Source organism: Opisthocomus hoazin, chromosome 1, assembly GCF_030867145.1.
Source record: "Opisthocomus hoazin isolate bOpiHoa1 chromosome 1, bOpiHoa1.hap1, whole genome shotgun sequence".
Lineage (NCBI taxonomy): Eukaryota > Metazoa > Chordata > Aves > Opisthocomiformes > Opisthocomidae > Opisthocomus > Opisthocomus hoazin.
Window position 1 is genome coordinate 71,994,866 of NC_134414.1, and position 23,415 is coordinate 72,018,280.

Genomic DNA, 23,415 nt, shown 5'->3' on the forward strand with positions numbered 1-23,415 from the left:
CAGGCTGGAGAGCTCTTCCACCAGAGGAAGTGTCAGTCTTCACTTCTCCCCTGTCATTGCTGGTATTTTATGTGTCTTGCCCCACTGCCTGAAGGGGGATTTCAGCTGCTCCTTAACTTGGTTTTGCTTCTGCCAGTCATCCCTTTTGTGCCTTGGGCAGGATGCCCTGTCCGTTTTCCTTCCCCTGTGCTTATTTTGGTATTTGTCTTGTAACCCTTCTTGCTTGGCTGTCTCTGAAGTGCAGCTGTGCAAGCCTGGTCTTGGCTGTTCGGATGGTTACATTGCTCGCTACAGGAAACACTTGCACGTAGCGTTGGGCTGCACCGTCACAGTATTACCAAATATTTGCATGCTGGTTGTTCTGCTATTTAAGTGTGCTTATATTTGGGTTCCAGGCAAGCTTATACTAACTATACCCAGATTAATACACTTAGAGCTTTCACAGAACTTTTCTACTTCAGCTATAGTAGCCACAAACTGTGCTCTGTGCTATTATTGTTTGTAATTCCAGTAAAGAAAGAGTAATCTCAGATGGCTAAAAGTTCAAGAGAAATTAAATTCAGGGTGACCATCTTTGTGCTGAAAGGACCAGATCTGGTGGACCTGCATACCCTTTTTTTTGACCTCAGAACTCATCGTCCTTTGGTCAACACAAGGACGCTTCAGTCTTGCCGTTCAGTGTATTTATCGCATCAGAGGTCTTTTTATAAAGCCAGTCTAGGCTGTCATTCTGAGGCTGTGGCTGTGCAGACACCCAGTTTGTGGGAAATTTCTTCAGCATCTTCCTACGTTGTGATGTAGCGTGAACTAAAATGTGAGTTTGTGATACTGATACTGCATCGCCCGATTCAAACATGCACGTTGTAAATGCTAAATCAGATACAGTCACGCAGAGAACCTGCCTATGTTAGAGACACCAAGGGAAGAGTTCTCCGTTTTCTTGGAAATATTTAAATGTTCTGTTTATAGACAACCTTGAATTAATTTTGAGCATGAATTGCTATCTTGTTATAAAAAATATTTTATTATTTCAATGTTTTTCATATTATTTTGGAAAGATGCCCAGAGGGAGACCTGTGTTCCAACAAGGACATAAAATTTATTTTAATTCGGTCTTTTAGAAGAGAGACAAAGTCTCGCTGTAAAAACTGAAACAGGAAAGACCAGGGGAAAGGAAACTTCTTGTATGAGGATGCATTTTCTTACTGGTTCTGAAATGCAGATGCCTAATTTTTCCAAGAAAGGCTCAAAATACCAGTTGCGGTTTTGAAGGGGAAATATTCCCCTCCAGCCGTATTCTTTCTGCACGCTGGCTGTCTGAGTGTCACTGTAGTAAAGGACGTTGAGCTGTCACATCTTCCCACTTTCTAAAATGTCCAGGCAGTGAGGGTGTTAAAATGATTTCTTCCCTTGAATATCTTTTTTCTGTGCAATGTTATTCTCTGGCTGAAGCATCCTGGACTTCATCTGACATAAACATACTACACAGACATTGCAAGCCTGTGTATTTGTATCATATGTGGTAGCGTTAAACTTCTCAAATTTCAGGTTGACTGAACGATTTAGTGTTACTTCATTCTCCTGCAGATCATTCCAAGTAACCCAAAACTCATCACTACAACACAGGCCTATTCTACTGGAGGAAAACTCCCAACAGTTAAATGAGCACAGTTCTCCCAGTGTAACTGGATGTTACAGTCTTACCGGTCATTTTCATGAAGGTATACACATACGGAAGTTGTAAATAAAATACAATAAAATCTGTAAGCTAGAGGACAGATTTCAAGTTCACTTCTTTTGCAGTCATTGATCTGTCAGCTAAAAAAAGCTGATTTGGCTGCCTAATACAAATAAACAAACACACTGGGATACAGATAATTTTAATATACTTTTATAGTTCATGCATCCTGTAAAAGAGAGATTGAGAATTATATTACCTGCTGGTATTTGAAAGTATTGGTTTCTTTTTCTAGCTATCTAATTTTTACTCAGTATCCAAGATTTAGTATCATGCATCAATTATATATTATGGTTTGGAAAGTGACTGAAAATGATGTTTTGATCCTATACTTATTTTTTTTGAAGGCACAGCTATTCAGTTTAGAGGAAACTGGTTTTGTACAAATATTTGCATGAAGGCAGCAGCATACCTTAGCCTTGGAATAGTAAGCTATGTACATTGAGATAATCCCTGTCTCCTTCATACACTGAGAGTGGTATCTTGATGTTTAGCTATATGGGTCATCTTTCAGTGGAAAATGTCTCTTTGCACTGTAATTTGCATAAATTTGTATGGAAATCATAGTGAGAAAATAAATACAAATGAGTGTGACAGTAGGTAAATCAGTCTTAGCACGTGTATTCCCAAAGCGTCTCTGTTGCTGCTCAGTCTTCTATTTTCAATTTAAATTCCACTTTTCCTTCATACGGATCATGAACATTATCAAAGGTAATTCCAGCTCCAATGATTTTGCACACGATTTTAAGTTCTACGTTCCTGGTAATGTTGAGAAATTTCACAGCTACCAGTGGGTTGCTGTAGCTGGGCTAGGGGGAAAGAAGAAAAGCACTTTCATTTCATGCAACCAATTTAAAAATAAAGTCTTAAAATTAGCCTTCTCTCCAGTTCTGGGAAGATTGCAGAGGTGCTCCACACGCTTCATCTCATAGAAAGATATAGAAGAAAAACGATACCGAGCTACGTGAGCACCCACCTGTGACTTTTTTCCATAGTAGGGGAAGTAGTGCAGGTTGAAGGTACCGTTGGCGGGGTAGTAGTCCACCTCCAGCGGGCGAGGCTCGTTGCCCTGCGCGTAAAGCAAGAAAGCGGCTTCGTTGGCTGGGCGGTCGTCAGCCAGCGCGGGGCAAGCATTTTACTGCTGCTAAAAGCTGCGCAGCGTGTGTTAGAACTCAAGTTCAGCAGTCTTGTTTAGCACCGGTCTTATTTTTCGAACAAAAGTGGAAATCTCCCGCTGTTACTATTGCCAAGAGAAACAGGCAAGTGTTCTTTCATGGCAGCTGTGAATTCAGTGCGTGGAGACCTGCTGAAATGTGCAGAGAGCCTGAAGGGGCTGCTCTGAGGCGTGAACTGCACTGGTGGGGGCTGAAAGCAAATAGCAAATGTTCTCTGCAGCACGGAAAAACAATTCTTCGGGTTGTTTAAAACAAAGCGAACATTTTTTTTGTTGTTCTTAGGGTGTCTGGTGCTGCAAGAAATTGCGCAGGACTGAGAGTATTTCCAGTATTTGGCCAGAATGATCTAATCTGCAGAGCTGCAGGGTAATCTTTCTGGTGGCAGCTGCACTTCACTTGCTAGCAGAGCTGCAGTACTTGAATTTTTTGAGGCTCAGACCTCACGCACTTACCACATACGTACAGTCCACCCTCGGTGCAGTGCCATTGCCAGGGAAAAACTTGATAATCTGAAACAGAAAACACATTTGGTCATCTTGGAAATTGTGTTGACATAAAAAGAAGCAAACGATTAACTGAGCTTCAGAGGATGCTTAACGTGTTTCTGCGTAAGGCACTGTCAGATCATCTCATCTCATGTACCTCGGTGAAAAGCCGTGTTGTGGCTGGATGCTTAGGCAGCAGGACTCCGTGCTGCCCCGGACGGGCACTGCCGACGGGCTCCAGCCTGGCCAGGGCAGGCACCTCCAGCAGGCCCAGCGCACTTACCCGCACGCACCACTTGTTCTTGCTGATGCCCAGGCAGCCGGGGCCATCTGCAAACAGCCAATTGCTGGGCAACAAAGGGAAAGCTGAATCTCTGGGAATGAATCTATAGCTGAACCTGGGAGTCTGTGCTTTTCATCTTACACCTCGTTAGAAAACCTTGGCTTCGGCAGAAACCCTTGGGCCCATTTGATCCTACAACAACAGTGGGGCCACATCCTGTAGCAGCAAAGGCGAAAGAGGTGAGGCCACCTGGGCACTACCCATGCGCATTTCCCCTGCCAGGGCTGGCGCGCAGCCGTGCTGAAGGAGGCAAAGGCGTTTTGGGGGAAAGCCTGCCTTTCACCTGCCAAGATCAGGGGCACAGCTCTCCTCTCACCGTTACATCTCACACGGATTCCTGAAAACGCCTAGGGTGCAAGCCAAACCAATAATCAAGTGTTTATCAGGAACTGGAGGAAAATTTGAGCTCTTCACTTTCTACCGCAATTGATCTAGAAGGCTCAATTTCATCTGAAAACAAAAATAAAATGCTTATGCCTTTGTCTACATCCTGAAAAAAATAAAAGAAGCATAGGAGTTTCCCTTTTTGCTCTCAAAAAAACACGTGTTGGTGGTTTTCACTGCAAAAAAAAATCCACCAGGTCTGAATTACATGTTCCGCTGAAGTTTTTCTTTGCAGCCTGGAGAAATGAGGTGTGCAAGTATCACCCCTCTGAAACCGCTTCAGTCGCTGTCACACCCTAACGCCTTAGCTGAAGGCACAGGGCTGCGGTATTGCAGAACGAAACTGCTTTACATACCAGTTCATCGGATGAGAGCGCTACGGAGATCCTGACAAAACTAAACAAAAGCCAAAGCTTTAGAGAGTCAGTTCAGAGATCGCTTTACCCTGCGTTACTTTCCTAGGGGTGATGACGGAGTTTCGCTATCCCTCTAGTAACTCCGGAGGTCTCTCGGGAAAAGCACAGGGATTTGTCTCCCAGCGCAAAGCAGAGATCAGAGCCCGGGGCAGCAGGCGACGTCGCAGCTACCCAGAGGAGGAGACTGGAGCTGTCAGGGTCTTTTTTGGTGAATTCTTTCCTGCTCATCACCTGAGTTTGTACTTACCCTGTTCATTTTTATAATAAAACAGGGTTTTCCTTCTGGAAATCCAAAAGTGGGATCTGTGATGCCGGAGCAGTTTTGCAGCATATCTGAGGTAAATTTGCAGGACAGTTTTGTGTTGTTCGGGCCATCAAAGGTGTCCTGAATGAAGTATGTGTCACTGGTGCAGTTGATGTTCAGGTGCTGAGCAGCTGGCGTATATGCTAGAAGGAAGAAGAATTCCCCTCTGAAGTTTTTCTTACATAAATTATACATCCCAATATCAGGCTGGAGGTTATATCATGGGAAACCGTACTTCAAGTGAAGTTGGGAATAGAAGGAAGGAGGAAAGTTTAAATTGTTGGGTCTTGGGGTTTTTTTAAGACTACTCAGGCAAAGCAAAAAGAAGAGATCAAATTGAGTTAAGGCTGGCAATTTGTGTTGATAGCTCCACGTGAAGTCCATTTCAAATATAATTTTTCTCAATGTGCGTATGAAAACCAGAAATACGATATTAAGGTTCACAAGGAATATAAACACGTTAAGATATGAACAAGCAAATAGAGCACCTAACCTGCTTTGACTATACTCTCCAATGACACTATGCAACGGCTTCACGAGACTTATTATGGCACTTTGGTATCTGTAGTCACAGACAATATTAGATTAATTTAGATGAGGCTAGTTTTTAAGACCTTTTTTTAGCCTCTTCCTTCCAACTTTCTATTAGCCTATCTTAAGGCTATTCAGGATTGAAAAAAAAGTAAAAGCTCTGAAGCAGCAACTAAAAGCTCTGCTTTAATAGACAAATTTATATATGTTTGATTTATAGATCCATGAGGTGATTTACTCGTCCATTTCAGAAGATCCATTTTCCACTCAAAATCTCTGACTTCAGAAGGACAAATAGAAAATGGAAACACTGACTTAAGGTCCTCAGACCTAATAAGGGAGATACGACAGCACGTTTCTTCAATTTTAGGCAGGAAACCTCATTTTTACCTGTCAGAAAAGTCTGAAGAGTTGTCACTAAACCTTCCCAGGTTTTGTTGTCGGATACGTTGTAATAAATTTGTAGTCCTCTATCGCCGTAAACGTCGGGTCGTAACGTTACACCTTCATGGGAGAAGAAAAGGGAAGGCAAAGCAGAGGAGAGGTGCCAGGCACGGATTGGTTTATTTTAATTGACCATAGTGATTACGCTGCATCAAGACTCGTTGCTGTAAGTGGAGGAGATCCCCAGGTTTTGCTGGGGAGGATTTAACCATGTACAGAAACCGTCTCAGCTCTGAATTGTTCAACCGAAAACCTAAAGCCTCTGCTACTGCTGAACTCCTCTTTTGTGTATATCCATGCCGTTATCAGAACAGCTTGCAAAATCATTCCAGCAGTTGCACTGGATTTCCCCAGGACTTGTTAAAAATAACAGTTACAATAGTCATGTCAGGTTAAAGAAACAGACTGTACTGCAGTGGGAGAAACAGCTTTTGGAAGAGCCACACTAAATATGTTACAGGAATTATTTTGGCAGCAAACACCAAACTTACTGAGTATTGGGAAAGGAAAGTTCAAAATTCAGCAGCAGGCAGACAGAATATTTTTTAGGGCTACAGCTTCGAAAAAGTAATGTTTTCCTCCCCATTGTAACAACAAGCCATTAGGGGGATGAAATTTTAGCAGTAGGCGCTGATGATCTCTCGCTGATACTGTCTTGTCCCTCCCCAGTCTCACTTCATGTCCCACAGATCTTTATTTCTAATCCCATGTGTCTTTGCCTGCTTTATTTTTACTTGCTTGGCCACTGGCACAGCACAGCCCAGCAGGGAGGGATTCCTGCTCTCCCAGGGACTTCCCATGCTGCTGGCAAGTGTGGAAATACCCACCCCAGCCTGCTCACCCCAGCACCTCTCCGTCTTGCCGGGCACCCCAAAACCCTCCGGGGTGCTTGAGGGGCTGGAGCAGAAGCCAGGGTTTCCCCAGGGCTTGACCCCTGCCCATGGGGAGAGGAGGTGCATATTTACGTTTATATATTTATATATGTATTTATATATATACGAAATATATAAATATACAAAGATGGATAAATTAAATAAATATGCCTTTTTTATTTTTAAATCTAAAAGTGTTTTCAGGCAGAGGTTAACCTTTTCAGGGATCTTTTGGGAATAATCAACCTGATTTATTCTATATTTGTCTTCCCTCGTGCTGGGCTCTGCTGATGCCTCAGCCCAGCCCAGCCCCACGCAGTTTAACTCCCTCCCGGTCAGCAGCTGCCCGGACCGTGGCAGTACCTGGGGATTTCAGCTGGTCTTGGTAATCCGGCTCGTACGGATTCACCGTCTGCATTAAAGAATAAATGGAGAGTGCGAACAGCCCCGACATCACCACATAGAAAGCCAGGTAGTACAGGCTGATCCACACTGTGGAAAAAAATTAGGGCAAAATCTCATTTTTCGAGCAAGGCAGTGTAGTGATCCCCCTGCAGCCAGGACTGTCCCAGCAGCAGCTGCCATCTCCTTTCTGCCCTTGGCCCCAGGAGGGTTTTCCCTGCAAAGGAACAGGTGTTTTGGATCTTTTTCTGTACACTCAAAAGAATGTTCTGCTAGAAAAATTTGGCTGTAGATTTGTTCAGTTTTACAAGGATTTTTGAAGTAGTTCATGCTTGGCTCAGGTTATTTAAAGCTGAAAAGATTGTGTGGCTTCTTGAAGTCACATTGTGTATTAAGACCATTTATCTACTTCTTACACATGGACAAAGCGACACAGCCGAGGTGGTTTCTGTGACAAAACGAAGTTGCTCCTTGTGTTATTTGGATGGCAGATGTCAGTGTTTCAGTTGTGTTGACTTTAGACCCCTATCACCTTGCTGCCTTTTACATCTGAAATCACCTTCAGCAAAATGTGTCTCCTCGCTCTTTTCTTCTGGTGTGAGGCGCAAAATGACGCCGTGTTTCTGTCCGTATGTGCATAACTTGTCTGGCCAGTGGCCGGTGCCCCGCAAGCAGCTGGTGGTTATTTTGGGAGGCCCGTCAGAAACCGCTCCCAGTATTCACCAGCACCTCACAGCACCTTCTTCTCTCCAAACTGGAAATGATCACATTTCGGTTTCATTTTCTGTAAAATTCTGGTTTTAAGAATGGCTGCCAAGCTACATTCACGGGCTGTACGGCAGAAAAAAAATCACCTGGAAACTTGAAGCTACTCTTACGGTCTGTGGGAAGAGCATGGCCAGCGCTGCCCTTCCCGGAACGCAGGTCAGAAAACACATCGTCATTGTAGACAGAAGTCTGTATTAGCATGCAGTGATAAGAGAGAAGATCTACTGAGCAGACAATAATTTCGAAAGGACTTTTGGAACAGCAAAACACCTTTCCAGAGAATTGGACAAAACCCACCAAATCAGCAAAATTCTCCATACACCATAACCCCATATAGCCAGCAATGTCAGAACCACACCGTAATCATGGCCCTTAGCTATTAATAATTTAACTGTCAATCTGTTAAGTTTTGTCCTTTTGAAGTATTTGGTCCAAACCCAGTTTAAAGTTTTCCTACATTTGCAGGGACTGCTTGAATCAACGTTTCGATCTGATGGATTCAGCTTACAGGGGCACCCTGCAAGTGGCTCAGAAGCGTATATGGGAACTGATGTCTTCACCTATGACAACGCATCTACCACCACATTATGTCCCATTCGTTAGGATGACACCCCACCCAAGATTTTTAAGCATACCAGAAGGAAGAGAAGACTCTTGCATGTGAAAACCTACCCCAGTTAATTAAGGTTCTTCCCATGAAGAGCTTTGTTTCTGGGTTCCAGACGAAACGACGGAAATTTTCCATACGTTCGCTGCAGGTCTTTTTTTCATTTAAAGTTGCCATTTTCTCACAAAATTTCCCCAAAACACGTCCTTCTCAGAAACTAAGAAATTCAGCCAGCGCCCAAACGGTCACCCAGGAAAAAGACTTTGGTTTTTATACCTACTTCTCCGCTGAAGGTCACCGAGATTACTTCCTATACCAATGAAAGCCCCTGCTCACCATTATCAACCTGCAGCAGATACAATTCGTTATAAAGGGTGTTGATATTGCTGGTGCTGAGGCTGGCAAGGAAAAGTGAGTTCCTATCAAATGCCCTTCTCCTTTCTCTTGACTGCCTTAGCAGATCAGCAGAGTTACGCATTTTGCTGAGCGCCTGTAGGGCTTGCGATAGACTCGGTGCGATAGCTCTTATCGGAGCAGATAAAGCGAAGGAGAACTTGTTTCTCTCTGGATTTGCTTTTCTCTTTTTTTTTTTTTTTCCCAATTAACCTGCAAAGAGTGGATATAATTCTCCCACTGTAACCTGTAGCCGTCTGTTGGGATGTAGGGGATTGCAGGGGGAGTGAGTCAGGGAAAAGCACCATTTCCCAGAGCGCTTGCCATGTTGCGCAGCTGGGGAAATTAGGATTGACGTTTTCCTGATTTCTGTGGGGAACATTTCTAGGTGATCTCTGACGATGCTAACTAAGCTTCAGAGGGTATCCCCACCTTGTTTGCTGCTGTCTCTGCCTGCCTCGCACACCACTGGAAAAGCCAGAAGAAAGACTGGAGAGAGCAAAAGAAAAAAATGCTATGTAATGAAATTTTTGCCATACAGGTGTATGACAAGGCAGAGCAGAGAACACGCAGGTGACATAGAATCATAGAATCATTAAGGCTGGAAAAGACCTCGAAGATCATGAAGTCCAACCATCCACTCATCACCACCATGCCTGCTAAACCATGTCCCGAAGTGCCACATTTACATGTTTTTTGAACACTTCCAGGGATGGGGACTCCACCACTTCCCTGGACATTTAATTACCTTTTCTATCTGCTTTAAACTAAACGCAGTGGTGTATCCAGAGGCAGATGCCAGCCCTGAGCTCGCTCTGTGCACAGAGGAGCAGGGCTGAAAAGTGTCCCCAGCAGCTCCCCGCAGACGGAGAAGCAAAGGGTGCACGGCGAGTGGCAGAGCCGAGGGGCTCTCCCACCACCCCCGCTGCAAGGGCAGCTTGGGTTTTAGAAAGCCCTACCAGGCACTCTGGTGTCCTTGCTGGCTGGGCAAGTTGTTCCCTAATGCTCTTAATCTTTTATTGAACCCCAGTAATGTCAAACCCCCAAGTCATCCAGTGAATTCAGCAGGACCAGCTCCTTTTAACTAGGTATGTTGGCATGCCCCACCTTTCACCCACTTCACAGGACATGTCGTGTGGGCAAAGTCTTTAAAATGGGCACATATATAAGGCTAGCTGAGAGGCTTTGGGATATTTGGACACGGAGACAGCTGTGACTGAGCCTGTCTGCTGGACTAATGCGCCAGGGTTATTCTGTCAGCTAAATAATGCGGAGTTTCTGAACACAGAGAGAGATTTATTGTGCTTTGCTGCCTCAGATCAGGCAGTGCAATAGTTTAGCATCATAGCCACCAATTTGGGGCATAAAAGAAAAATAAGATTTACGGACATTTGACCAATTTGTATTTCCCATAGAAAGGAGAGAGGGTGATCAAAAAGGTGCTTTCTGTCATTACACCATGAGCCGACTGATATTCAGGACAAACGTGGTGGGGGTTTTTTAAGGTTAAAATAAGACAAGGAGATTGGACAGCAGCCTGAAAATGATGAAAATTAAACAGCTGCCCAGAGGTTAACAGGCTTGTGGAGGCTCCCTCATAGCAATTTCCGAAATGAGAGCAGAGGAGTGAAGAGGTTAGGGGGAAAAGCAGGAAGGGAAGCAACAGGTCTTCAGCAGGATCTAACCTTTCCTGTATTGAGCAGGAGCCCCTGAGGTGGATCTGAAGGCGAGGAGAGCTGGGCTAGGCGAGATGCAGAGTTGGAAGCTTTGTGAAGAAATAGCACTTTCTGCACTGCTTGCAGAAAGGTGATAATTTAACAGTACATGGACTTCAGGAGGCAAATAAATCTAAACAACAAGTTAATTATTGATGACGAAATTAAATCCCAAATTATGTTCAAAAGGATAATGTTGTTACTTCTGTTTTCACACGGTGAAGACGATGTCGATACCAGCAGGGTGCAAGTGTCTGCGCAGGAGGTGAACTGGAGCCTCTCAAAACTGAGGAGTTTGCACTCTAACGAAACGGAGTCCAAGGATTTCGTGTGCTCTTCTCTCTCGCGTTTCATCCCGTCTGTTCCCATCTATTGCTGGCCGGGGAACCTATAAAATTCTGCCGAGCTCAGCACAACTCGCCCAGATGTGGCCACTCAGCTGGAGGGAGAGGGCCAATCCAGGAGGGCAGAGCCACGTGTGGGAGGGTGAGGGAGGCACGGGGCAGCTCCACAGGACCATGCGGGCAGTGGGAGAGCATCACTGTCTCCTGCTTTCATCCCAATGGGGGCAAAGAAATCTGTCAGGATCTGCGTATTACAGAACAGGCAGGAAAAGGGTGGTTGAAGGAAAGGAAAGCCAGATTTCAAATGGAGGGGGAGGGCCCGGCCGCTTGTAACGCTGCCTGGAACCTGTACGTTATCTGCTAACCTAGATTCAGCAGTGCAAGCCGCACCAAGAAAGAGTAGGGAAGCTAAATGATTTAACTGGGTGGTTTAAATTAAATGTCCTTATTTCTAAACTAGGGTGAGTAAAGTTCAGTGAAAATTGAAAATGCACCAAATTAACAGCAGTATCTACAACAAAAGGTGGAACAATATTACAGATGGAAATCTGAGTAGAAGCTCCAAAAATACAAATTAGATAAATGCATAAACCACATTAATATAAAAGCATAAATAGAATTAGTATATTTTTATTATATCCTTATTGTATAATAAGCTATGTACGTAATTTCAAGTGATGCAGAAATTAAATATATTAGAACCAATAAATTACAAAAATGCATTTACATAAAAAACAGAATTAAGAAAAACAAAGTCATATAACATTGGGCAGTTATAATAAGATATTTTTTCTCTCAGATTTCTCCTACCGTATAGGAAATTTTTAATGAAAATGTCAGTTATTTGTCAGTGAAAAATGAAAGACAGCAATATTTGGAGAGTGATCCATCAGTAGACCTGAGCTGAGGACCTTGCTTTATTGAAGAGATCACCGGTCTTGAGCCAGCACTGGAACTGAAGACAAGGCTTGCTTGTGGGAGAGCTGCCGCCTGTGCTACCAGCCAGCTGTGTGTGGCCTGGTGCGTGTCAATAGGCGCTGCCTATCTAACACTAGACGGATAACTGCAGAAACAATTTTCATTAAAAACTGCAATTTCACTTGCATGATCTCTAAACATGATTAAAGACATGGGACTGGTTAGAAAACAAGTAACTACTCATGAAGTACGAAACTCCTCTTGGAAGCTACTTCTAGCACATGAAAGAGAGGAGGGTGGTTGGGGTTTACGAGGGGCGTGCCGTGCCCACCGGGCTGGTTGTTTCCCCATGTGAGATGTGCAGGCTGGGGGGTTAAAGCAGTGGCTTTCCAACCTGACATCACCCAACCTGACGTCAGTGGAGCCTGTGATGCAGCAGCCAGACAGGGAGCTGCGTGTCGGCTCCAGGCAGACCGGGGGGATGGACAGACAGCACCTGGGAAGCTGGGACCACAGCGTGGTGGGTTCTTCGCCTTCGTCCAGACTCACTGGGCCACAGCCAGAGCCCTGTGTCTGGGGCTTGCTCAGCGGCAGGGGAGGGACCTGACTGCTGCCTTCAGTGGCCTGAAGGGAGGTTCTAGAGCCAAGCTCACCTCTGAGGAGCATAGCAAAAGGAGAAGAGGCAACAAATGCAAGTGGCAGCAAAGGAAACTCCTGCAAGCTAAGAGGAGAAGGCTTTTCTCCATGAGTGTGGTCACCGCAGGAACGGGAGCCCCCAGAGGCAGTGCAGTCTCCATCCTCAGAGACTAAATCCCAACAAGGTGCAACCCCATGCAACCTGCTGTACCCCTGGGGCTGGCCCTGCCTTGGAATGGCGTTGGACTAGGGGACCACCAAAGGTCCCTTCCTGCACAGACCACCCTGCGATCCTAATGTATTCTTAATTAGCAGGAGGCAAATGAGGAGAGGACAAGTAACACTGAAAACCTGTGATACTGTTGTTATATGACAACACTTTCCATTTCTGTATTTGTCACTTCCAGGTCTGTTGGTGGAATTAATGAAAATGAGTGCACACTCTGCTGTCCTCAGTGTCACGGGAGTGACCTGATGTTGTAGGTCCTACAGCCCTGGTTGGAAAGGACAGAGAACCCCTGTGACAGCGCCGAGTAGTTCTGCTCTGCTTTCCCCAAGAGCTCTCCGACGGCACCAGCTCGGCGTAGCAGCAGGTGCCAAAGCCTTGGTGGCTGCCCCGCATCACACCCATTGAACCCCACCAATCACTCATGCACCACCACCGAAACCCACACAGGCGTCATTCTCCTTTCCTCCCCGTGCAGAGCTGCCAGCAGACCATGGAGAAGAATTGGTTTTCCACGTGTGGTTTGTGACCCCTGAGGTCTCTGTATGAATGTCCTCCCACCGCTGTGGGAGAGGTAATTCAGAAAAACAGGCCCTGTGCCCATGAGCACGTGTTCTCTGCACAGGGATGAACTCTGCTGAAAAATGCTTAGAAAAAGCCAAACCTCACAGGTTTCGAAGGCGGCACATAAGGGGTAGAGCACATCTTATTGTAGTCCTATAAGCACCATACTTGCCTATCAGTAAGTGCTGATGTTTCTATTTCTTCATTTTCTTCTCCAGTTTTAACTGAGAATACAAAAATTGAATATTTTATTCCAGGCTGCTTCATCCAAATGAGAAGACTTTTCTGTCTTTTCAGTTTGATGTCTGATCAGGACAAATCGCTTGCTTTTGGTTCAGGATGGATTCATCGGTACCTGCTTGCTCTGAGAGGCTCCCTCAGAGGTAGCAAAGCCCTCCCCTGCTTCCAAGCCCCTCTGCTCAGCCCTTGGGAGCAGGGCTATGCCAAGCCTCGACACAGCAGTGGGGCTGCACGTGGGGACGGGGGTTTCCTCGGCAGACACCGCATTGCCCGGCCAGGGTGCCCATCCCATGACCTTGGCCACGGCAGAAGAGGTGCTCGAGCGTGAACCCCCAGGTGATGTGACAGGAGAGGCTAACCCGGCCTGACACCGAACTGACCCAAAATGGAATGTTTTAAAATTTCAGGAATTTTTTATTCTTGGGATATTTTGACATTTCAACCTTTCCTCCTGCCAGGTCTGGTGAAAGGCTGCAAACCGCCTCCCAGTCTCCCAGCTGTTGCTACCACAGGGACTGCGCTCCCGCTTCTGCCCTCCCACCCCATCTTCTCTATTTTCTTGCCCCTCTCACAGCTCCTCCTGCCTCAGCAGGTGGGTTTGCTCCTTCTGGGAGGTGAGTCCATCAGGGGCACTGTGCCCGTGTCCCCTCGCTTGTGTGCTTGTGTACGTGCAGGTGTGTGACAGCCATACGCCATCACAGCTCTTCTTCCGTACCCACAGTGGTTCACTGAATCAGGAGACTCTGGTGCAGACTTTGCATGAATTTGAATGTGTTTTGAAGCATTCTTCTGAAGAGTAGTGCTGCTTTTGTAAAGCTTCTCTTACTGCTTGTGTTGTAGGTGAAGGGAAGACTTGAAATTCCTTTCAGGCAGGGGCTGCCCCAGTGGAAGGAAGCCATACCATCTTTCTGTGGCAGCTTGACCTCGGAATTGAAAAGTATAAAATTTCCAGGGTTATGTTTATTAAATAGCTTGCCTTAAAAAACAACAAAACAAGACCAGCAAAAACCAGTGTATGTAATTCACGCAATAAAGGTAGAATTGGATGACAGGACTCCAGGAGTGCAGCCACTGCAAAAGAAACGTTGCAACAAGCCCGGTCACCCACATGGCTCAGTCCCAGCCGGGGTGGGCACCATCCTGGACAGCTCTGGCTGCTGGATGGGTATGGGGATGCTGAGTGCTGGGGCTGACCTCAGAAGTAGTGTGGGCATCTCTCTTTGACCCAGGGGGCTTGCATCCCTCATGCCCTGGCATTGCACCACTGGGCACACAACAGGTCCCCTCTGCTTCATGCCACAAAAGCCCCCCCAACACGCTGCCTGCAGCACAGCCCTACCCTCTTCTAAGACTTAGACCTGGAAAAGTATGCAAAAATATTGATTATGCCTTTGGTGGGGCCAAAGAGGCACCATGAGGGGCTCGGAGGGGACCCAGGACCATGTGCTGCATGCTGTGGATGCAGGCAGCCTGCTCCCGAGCCAGGCACAGCCATGTCACCTTCACGGGCTCATCCTCCTGCCCTCTTCTGCTTTGCAGCAGCAGAGACCATGATTAGAGCAGAGCCAAGGAGAGCTGCACCTCCTCACATGCATGAGTGCCGAGTGTAGACATTTCCCATCGGGAGCCAGGGGTTCTCCACCTCCCATCAAACAAATTGACTCAGAACTTGGTGTTTCACCTGCAAGGCTGGAGGAAAAGTTTGGGATGAAAGGAGCAAAGATTTGTAATGACAGATTTTCCTCTGGCTTTATTCTGAACAAAGAGTGAAATCTGGCTGCACGGAGTTGAAGCTGAGTCCTTGATGCCTTGATTTACTCACTAAATTGCACAGGAGGCCAGAGGAATCTCCCTCTGCTTGTCTCCTGCCACGTGAGGTGGACAAAACACTGGAGATGGAAAGCTGTGAGCAGAGGGCACTGATGCCTGCGTGTGGGAATGCAGCAAATGCGGAGGGCAAGTGGAGTGAGAAACCTGCTGGAAGAGCGGGAGGGGGAAGCGCTGGTGCCCAGAGCTGAAATCAGAGGTCCTGTGACCTGACAGCTGCGTGGGACTGCTGAGCCATTGACACAACCCCTGTGCAGCTGTAAAAAATACGGGATTCTCAAGAAAAGTTGGTGTGTGCGAGTGAAAACAAGCATTGCCTGTCTGAAGAAGTTTACCAAGGTAGGACGGAGTGATGGCTGCTCTGTGGGCTCTGCTGAAAGGCTCCTGGCTCTCAGGTCCCTCAGCCCAGAGCCTTTTGTCGTGTTTCATGTCCCCAGCTCTGCCTCAGCGGGGACTGCTGTTTGCCGTCCCTGGCTGGTATTTAACGCCTGCCTCGGCGACCTTGGGCTGGCCGCTGAGGGAAGGATGGCCAAGGGAGAAGGTCGTGCAGAAGTGTGGGCATGGCACAAGGCTGGAGGAGAGCCCGTGGCCCGGCTTCCCCTGCCAGGGTGGGTAGCAACCCCTGCAGCAGTTCTGAGGGGAGCTTGGGGCACGCTCCATCCCCGGGCATGGTGGCGGGCAGGACTAGGCAGGCTCCATCTGTTTCCCTTCTCTAGGCGTGAACAAAGCAAAGCCTGGCCTCAGGGAGGCCCAGAATCACCAAAAAAAGCCATGGAGAGCGTGTCTGGGAGAGCTGCTTTGCTGTAGTGACAGCTGAATTTGTATATAGAAAGAGAGAGATGAAGCCCCTTCCTCTCCCATTACTCTGTCAAGCTTGAGAGGTAAGCTTGAAGGCCTCTTCTGGAGCACCACGTCTTAAAGGTTAGATCCAGCCTAAGGCGCTGTCCCTCGGAGATGTTGTCCTGAGCAGACATGGAAGCTGTCACACCTCCGACAGCGGAGGCTGAACAGGGCTCCTCATGTGCCACTCCTGCTTGGGCAGCTCTAGGCTTGCCCAGCACTGAACAGGAGCTCGGCGTCGTTGTTGATACAGGATTAACTTCGTTCACTCACGGTAACGGCACCGATTCCCCCCTCCTGTGGAGGCTGTGCAGGAGGTGGGGTGAGGGAAATACTGGGAGGGATGGGTCGCTGCCTGCTGGCAGCGCCGTGCTGGGGGCCAGGGTCCCATCCCACTCCACAGGCAAGGGGAGGTGAGCTCTTCCAGCTCTCTGCGTGGTATCCAGGAGTCGCGACAAAGACCCAAGAGGTTGGACTAAAAACAAAGCTTTACTTGGAATTCGGTGAAATTTCAAAAGACGGTAGCCTCGTGACTTTATAACGACATTATTATTAACGCAGCGGGGTTGCAACAGATACTGACTTGGCAAAGCTTACAGCAATATAACATCTGATTTTGCAAAACTGTAAAATACAGCGGATTCACCAACTTACAACATCATCATCCTTATGTGCCTATGAAGTCAGAGACAGAGAGGAAAGCAGGAGAAGAAGTAAGAGAACAGATCTCTCCAGTGCTGGGTCCAGTGTTGCTCCGGCCAGCGGATGGGGGCTGTCAGGATTTCAGCCTGGCTCCCCGGCAGAGGCAGGCTGGGCTTGCTCTGCCTTTCTCATGGGGACAGTAATGAAATTTTTCTGAAAATTTCTGAAATCTGAAATCCAGAATGTAAGAGAATGCAGCAAAAATCGTTGCCTCAAACAGTGGAGCATGGTGAAGGGACAATAGTCGTGTCCAGGGTTGTATGTTGTTTCACAATTTGATTGGGTTTTTGGCGTTTTGTTTTTGTTTTTAAAACCTGGCTTGTGTGTTTCACTGGCAATCCCTCTCATTTCTCTCACGTGTTTTGCAAGTTGACAAGAGAAAAATTGTTGGCATTTTTCAGACCTGGGGAACGCAGTTATTCTGTGTTTGAGAATGAAGACATCAGATCTGCAGCCTGAGCAATTCAGGGAAGAAAACAGCGAAAACATCTTGGAGTTGAACTGAACTGATGCTCCCACTGTGTCCAGCCTCAGGGCAAGTGGCAAGAGCAATGGGGGTGGGGGGGAAGTGGAAAAAACGCAATGCTGGGCTGACAATAGCACAGCACGACCAGGGCTGTGGAAAAGGCAAAGCAGCCTGTCTTCAGGGCTGACCTACGCCTCACCCCGGTTTTCCCAAAGGAGCTTGGCTGGTCTCTGCTTTTCTGTCCTGCTCCTGTTTGTCCAAGGGTTGCTGACCCCACAACAAGCCCAGCCAGCTCCCTTCACAACCCCTCTGCCTCCTCAGAAATGAAAGGAAATTATTGCTATGAAAGCCTGCTAAATCAAACGGAAAAATAAACATAGCAAACCCCAGTGATGTTCCTTTCAGGCATGGTTGACTGGTACAGCCTGCTGTTATGAGGGCAACATGCTACTGCTCACGGTCTCTTTCAAACGATGGCGAGTAAAGAGGTCCTTGGGAACGTTAAACATCCCATGAAACATCTCCATCAGTTCTGGCTTCATCACCTTTCACTGAAGGGATTTCTCCATCTGCACAGACAATCACAGGCCACAGAGTTTCACGCGGCATCGCAAGGAAATGAGCCACGCGCCCAGCCAAACGCCCATCTGCAAAGCTGCGCCCTGGCTCTGCTTACACTCAAAGTGTTGTTCGTGGGCAAGGCTGGGATGGACAAGAAAAGGATGCTCATCAAGTAAAGCCAAGAATTTACTATTAGTATAATTGAAATCTTAGGAGTCTAATCCTTATTAGTCCAAATGTAGATGCTGCAGGAAAGAATAACAATGCAGCTAAAATGGTACACACACTTTTTAGCCACTACCCCTCCTCTTGATGTTATGTTTCCCCCTCCCCCGCTCCTTGGGGTCCTGAGGTTGGTGGTGTCCTGCTGGTGGGGCTGGTCGGGGCTACGGTGAGTCACGAACAGCTGCAGTCCCATGCTGGGAGCAAAGTGATGTCTGTGTTGATGGCTTCTTTGGCTTCACTCAAGGCGCTGCGCGGGGTCATTTTTGTGTTTGCAAACATACTTTTCTACCTTGTTCTTTCTTCACTGGTCTGCAGCTTCACGTTGCATCTGAATTTGCTGTGCATGGTGTGTACTGTCTATCTTGTTACAAGTTATTATGCCTGTTAGGCCTGGTATCTCTGCTCTCTTCCCGAGCCCTGAAGCCCTTTCTGCCCAACTTCAGGCCGCATGTCCTCACCTGCCCCCCTGTGAGCTGTTGATACCTGGGGGTGTCTCTATGTGTGAAGCTATGGCTGTATCATACAAAGACGAAAAACAAGTAAAGAAAATGTTCCAAGGACACCTGGTCCACTAGAAAAGCTGCTGCTATGACTAAATGAAGGAACCCAGAGCTGCCAGCAGGTTGAGAGAAGCCCAGAATCAGCATGCCCGATGGACCTCGCTCCTAAGACTCATTGCCCAGCCTGTGGCCAGCCGATGGCGAGGGCAGCGCTGTACCAGGGGCAGTCCGTCACCCCTGGGCAGGCCAGGCACCCCTTGGGGACTGTGGCACCTGGCTGGGGGGTGCTGTGGGCAGAGGGGCAGCCGGTGGCACCCCTTCACTGCAGGGAACTCCTATCACACTGAAGTTATGGGGGGTTCAGCCTTCAAATCTGTTCAGATGTGTCAGGCTGGTCTTCTCCCCAGCTCTGGCCTCACCATGGCTCTGATGGCACCGCCACCTTACAAGGTATTGCATCCCCTCACCGTTCCCTCCTTCCTTTATGCCTCCTTGCTTCAAAGACTGTCGAGATATCACTTAGCCATGCTATTAATAATTTAATAACTCTTCAGTCTTACTTCCTAAGCCAGTTCTCCTGAATTCTGTTACTACCATTTATCCTTTGAACTTCTCCCAGCTTGTCAGTGTCTTGGGTGTAATAAGGCGCCCAAAATTGAATGCTGTTCAAGATGTGGCCTCACCAACCACAAACCCACTAAAACCAATGGCAATGTGCCCATTGGCTGAAATTTACTTTGGGATCTGGCCTAAAGAGAAGAATACTGCTTCTCAGCTTGGTAACATGATGTCTCAGCATGAGAGAATGGCTTAGGACTTTTTTTTTTTACATAGCCTTATCAAATTGCAAATTGATGTGTACTTACTATTCAGCAAATTCTGCAAACCCCTCTGAGTGCTGCTTCTTTGCACAGTCCTTCCTCCCATCGAATTTTACTTGTTCACATATTTGCCCTCTGGCTTTGTATGTTGTGCCTTGCCACACTGAAATCCATGTTGTTTTCAGCCCAAGTTTCTAATCCTGCCAGACCTCCCCGTGCTCTTACTTGAAGTCCCCTGTGGACAGTCTGACCATCTCTCTTGCATCGGTAGCAGATGTGCACTGATTTTCAGATTAGTTTTTAACTGAGACGAAGTAACAATGCAGAGTCTGTGCCTTAATTTCAATGCACCTCGCTTAGTTTAGGTGTTTGGACTGATCCTGTTTCGAAGGACTGCCAGCTCAATTGCTGTGCCTGTTTTCAGAAACGAACTTAGCACCCAGCAGAGCAAAGGCGAGCAGCTTCAAAGCATTTCTTCCCAAGACTCAACATTTTCTTACATGCTAAGGACAAGAGATTGGGAAAACCATATGCAGCGGCACTGAGGTGACTCTTGCCGCTGGGCTGCTGCATCACTCCCTCCTTCTGGTGCAGCAGGTCTCTGTATTACAAATTATAGCCTTCAAATTAATGATTGCACTCTTTACCCGGCCTCTGCTAGACGATTAACAACACTATCCAACAAATCCATCACTAAAGCAGGTATTACATTACCAGTGGTGTAATGGTGAGGAGGTGATGAAGTACGAGTTCCTCACTAAACCTACAGTGTGTTTTAGGGAGAAAGATTCCTTCATTCAAGAGTACCCTCCCAGTTTACAAGCATGGACAAGTACAGACAAAGGTTGAAACTCCTCTTTGGGAACAGGTTTTCAAATGCTTGTGAACTGACCTAATGGTTATTCACCTAGTTAACCTAATGGTTATTCACCTATAATTCACCTAGTTCACATTATCAAAGTTTGCTTGGAGAAATGCTACATGAAACAATTGAAAACCTTACCAAGATACGTCAAGTTTACCACCTGCCCTCCTAAGCAAAGCAAGAAATGAGGCTGGTCCATCATTTTCAGCATGACTTAAACCACCCTATGAACTTGCAGATATTTATAAAGTGACTGTGTAAGCCCTTTTCTAGCCTCTTCATCCGCATTTTTGTGGGACTGACTTATTTCCACAGGTCCTTCCTTTCCCTCTGCTTTAAACGAAGGTGGTGTATTTACCTGTCTTTGGGCCCCTGGGAAGGAGGCCAGTCCTCAGCGATTTTCTCAGAGATTGCTTTGACTCATTGATGAATCGCTCTGCTCTTGGCCAGCTGAAAAACACCACATTTATCTGTATGTTCCTTAACTTGATCTCCCTTTGTTTGTGGCCTGCACCCAGTCTTGGCTTTGTCTGATACTGGGCTGCTGCTGTCTGCCGATTGCTACACAGATTTCCCCCAGGTAACGGGTGACTCAAGGTACGGTCTCCCCTTCTTTCCCGGCCAAAACAGATGAAGGATGTAACCTGGTGTCAGCCAAAGCTGGACACGCCCTGACCGTAGCGGGGCCCTGCCAGACCTGGGTGACAAGATAATTGTGTTCTTTATTGCAGCTTCAGAGCCGGCACCGAGAGCTCCTTCCCTGCCCAACGCCACCGACAGCCCAGCTGAGGTGAGGATCAGCCGGTTGCCTTTGCCTGGAGGCATCTGGTCTGTCTGCAGCCGTTGGGTGTGCTGTTTGGGACACTATCTCTGCACCAGACTGGGCAGGGAAAGGTCAGCTGCGACTGGGTGAGAAATCAAGACCGAGTGGAAAGCAGCGTCTCAGGCTGTGGGTGTTAAAATACCATTGGGAAAATGTGTTTTTACAGATGCCCCTCATGCTCGTTGAAGGTTTTCCTCAGGTATGCATGGCTGATTCCTCCTGTGTTGTCAGTCTGAGTAATACCATGTTTGTTAAGAGCTAAATCCCCATAGGCCTTATTTCCCCTACTGGTGCCAATGATATATATGTGTGAATACATATACACACACACACACACACAAATACTTCTATTTATGTGTGTGTGTGTATATATATAAACATGTATGTATATAAAGGCATTATTTTCCAGGCTGATACAAGGAAGTGAGGCCAGCTAGCAAGCGTGGAATTACCTTCCAGTATTACCACAGTGGCTGCTCAGTGGTTAATGAGCTCATTTTAGCATGCAGACGCCCTTTTACACTCCCTGTCCCTCTGGAGCTGCTCAGCCGTCCTCCTGGCCTTGTTATAACAACAGACTGATGCTCTTTGAATTGACGTGGCTCCTATTGCTGCATAAAGAGGTGTTTGTTTGTGTAGAATAAAGTATTCTGAGCTATCGAAAAGCACGATGTAATGGCACTATGCTATAAGCGACCCCAAACTCAGGTCAGGTTATTTCTCGAGGAGTCACCTGTCTTGCAGCAGCAGGGGTGATGGTGGGACCGTGTTGCTGCTGTCCTGCACCCACACACGCAGCAGCAGCAGCAGCAGCAGGGTGCTGGCACGGGCAGCCACCACAGCATCCCTCCGGGGCTGCCCGAAAGGATGCAGTGCAGGGGGAACGGCCCCCAGGGTCCTCCACGGTGAGCTGCGCGTGACTGCACGGCTCTGGAAACCACCACAGATCTCCCTTTGCACATCTCGGGAACCATGTGTGCTGAGAGGCGTTGTAAAACGGTGCCTGAACGATTGAGGAAATGGCAAAAATTATGCATTCAGTCTCTGTCCAGAAGCAGAAACATTTCTGTTGTTCCAGCAAATGTTGGTAACTGGGAAAAGACGGTGAGATTTTTCCTGACAGTAGGACTGTAAGTGGTAAGGAGGGATCCTCAAGCAAAGAGGAAGTGAGAGAAATCTGAGGACAAGGGCTGAGCACAAGCAGGTTTTCGCATTGAATCATCTCTGTGTGCCTACTTCTGGAGCTATTAAACCACTGGTCTAAACTACACTGTCTTGTACAACAATCTTATATTTAGCGACCTGACGTTAAAAAGGTACATGGCTATGGATGAAACAGTTCCACTTTTGGTTATTTCACTACAAGACTTAGAAAACTCTGTTTTCAGAGAGACATGGTGAACAATTTTAATGGAGATGCCATTAATACAAATGCTGGCTAAATCAACATTTCAAGGGAATGCCAGATTGAAAAAAATTGTTTTAAAGCTGAGTGTTTCACTAAAATGGGTTAGGAGCATTTATGGCACTTTTATGTTTAGCTGTCATCCTGCTGAGATGGGAACATTTCAGAATATGGCTACACATCAGAATTTAAGTATCGGTGCGTCTTTATATTGAGCTGAGTGCCTGGGATCAGCATCCATAATGGATAATGAAGCTTGTGATCCCAAGGCAACAGTACGAAGTCCCAGTATTTGGAACTAACTACTGCTAGAAGCAGAAGTTGTTGAGGTACTTGTGAATACCAGGCCTGGCTCTCGAAATATATCCCAGTTGCTATAAAGAACGTGTTCTGTTCCTAAATAGTAAGACTGGCACAAAGATGTATTTGTTGCATTTATCAGTTGCCTCATACCTGTAACTAGATTTATCCCTTCCTAGAAATGAGTGTTAAGATTGGCAAACTTGGTGGGATCCATGGCAAAGATTGCTGGCCACCCCACAAGACACTGAGCCTGATTCTCATCTGACTTTTACAACATCGCCAGAACGCCAAACTTGTAAACCTGAACCATCAACCGAAGAGAGCAAAAACAACAGATCTGATTTAGCCTTCAGTTTACCCCAATGACTTCAAAGACCCTGTCTGAGATTCTTGATACAGATATTAATAAAAATTTGCCCCCCCTCCCACTGAGTAGGGCTCTTCTTGCAGAGGGTATTCGGTGAAGTGAGCTGCGGTGAGCCTGTGGCAAGCTGCCAGAGTCCCGTTGCGGTGAGTTTCTTTTACTGAAGGAAAAACAAATCAAAACACCATTTGAATGAGGAAAGAGCTTT

At 46.8% G+C, this 23,415-nt stretch overlaps 1 protein-coding gene across 1 annotated transcript; it reads right to left on the minus strand.

Annotated features, from left to right (window-relative positions):
- Window positions 1–2,385: 2,385 nt before the first annotated feature.
- ATP4B (ATPase H+/K+ transporting subunit beta) lies at window positions 2,386–8,646 on the minus strand. The gene is made up of 7 exons (XM_075436851.1): window positions 8,535–8,646; window positions 7,056–7,184; window positions 5,767–5,880; window positions 4,789–4,988; window positions 3,366–3,422; window positions 2,715–2,807; window positions 2,386–2,547 (listed from the first exon to the last, which is right to left on the minus strand). The coding sequence occupies exons 1-7, from the start codon at window positions 8,644–8,646 to the stop codon at window positions 2,386–2,388; spliced, it is 867 nt and encodes a 288-aa protein (XP_075292966.1).
- Between the last annotated feature and the right edge of the window lie 14,769 nt (window positions 8,647–23,415).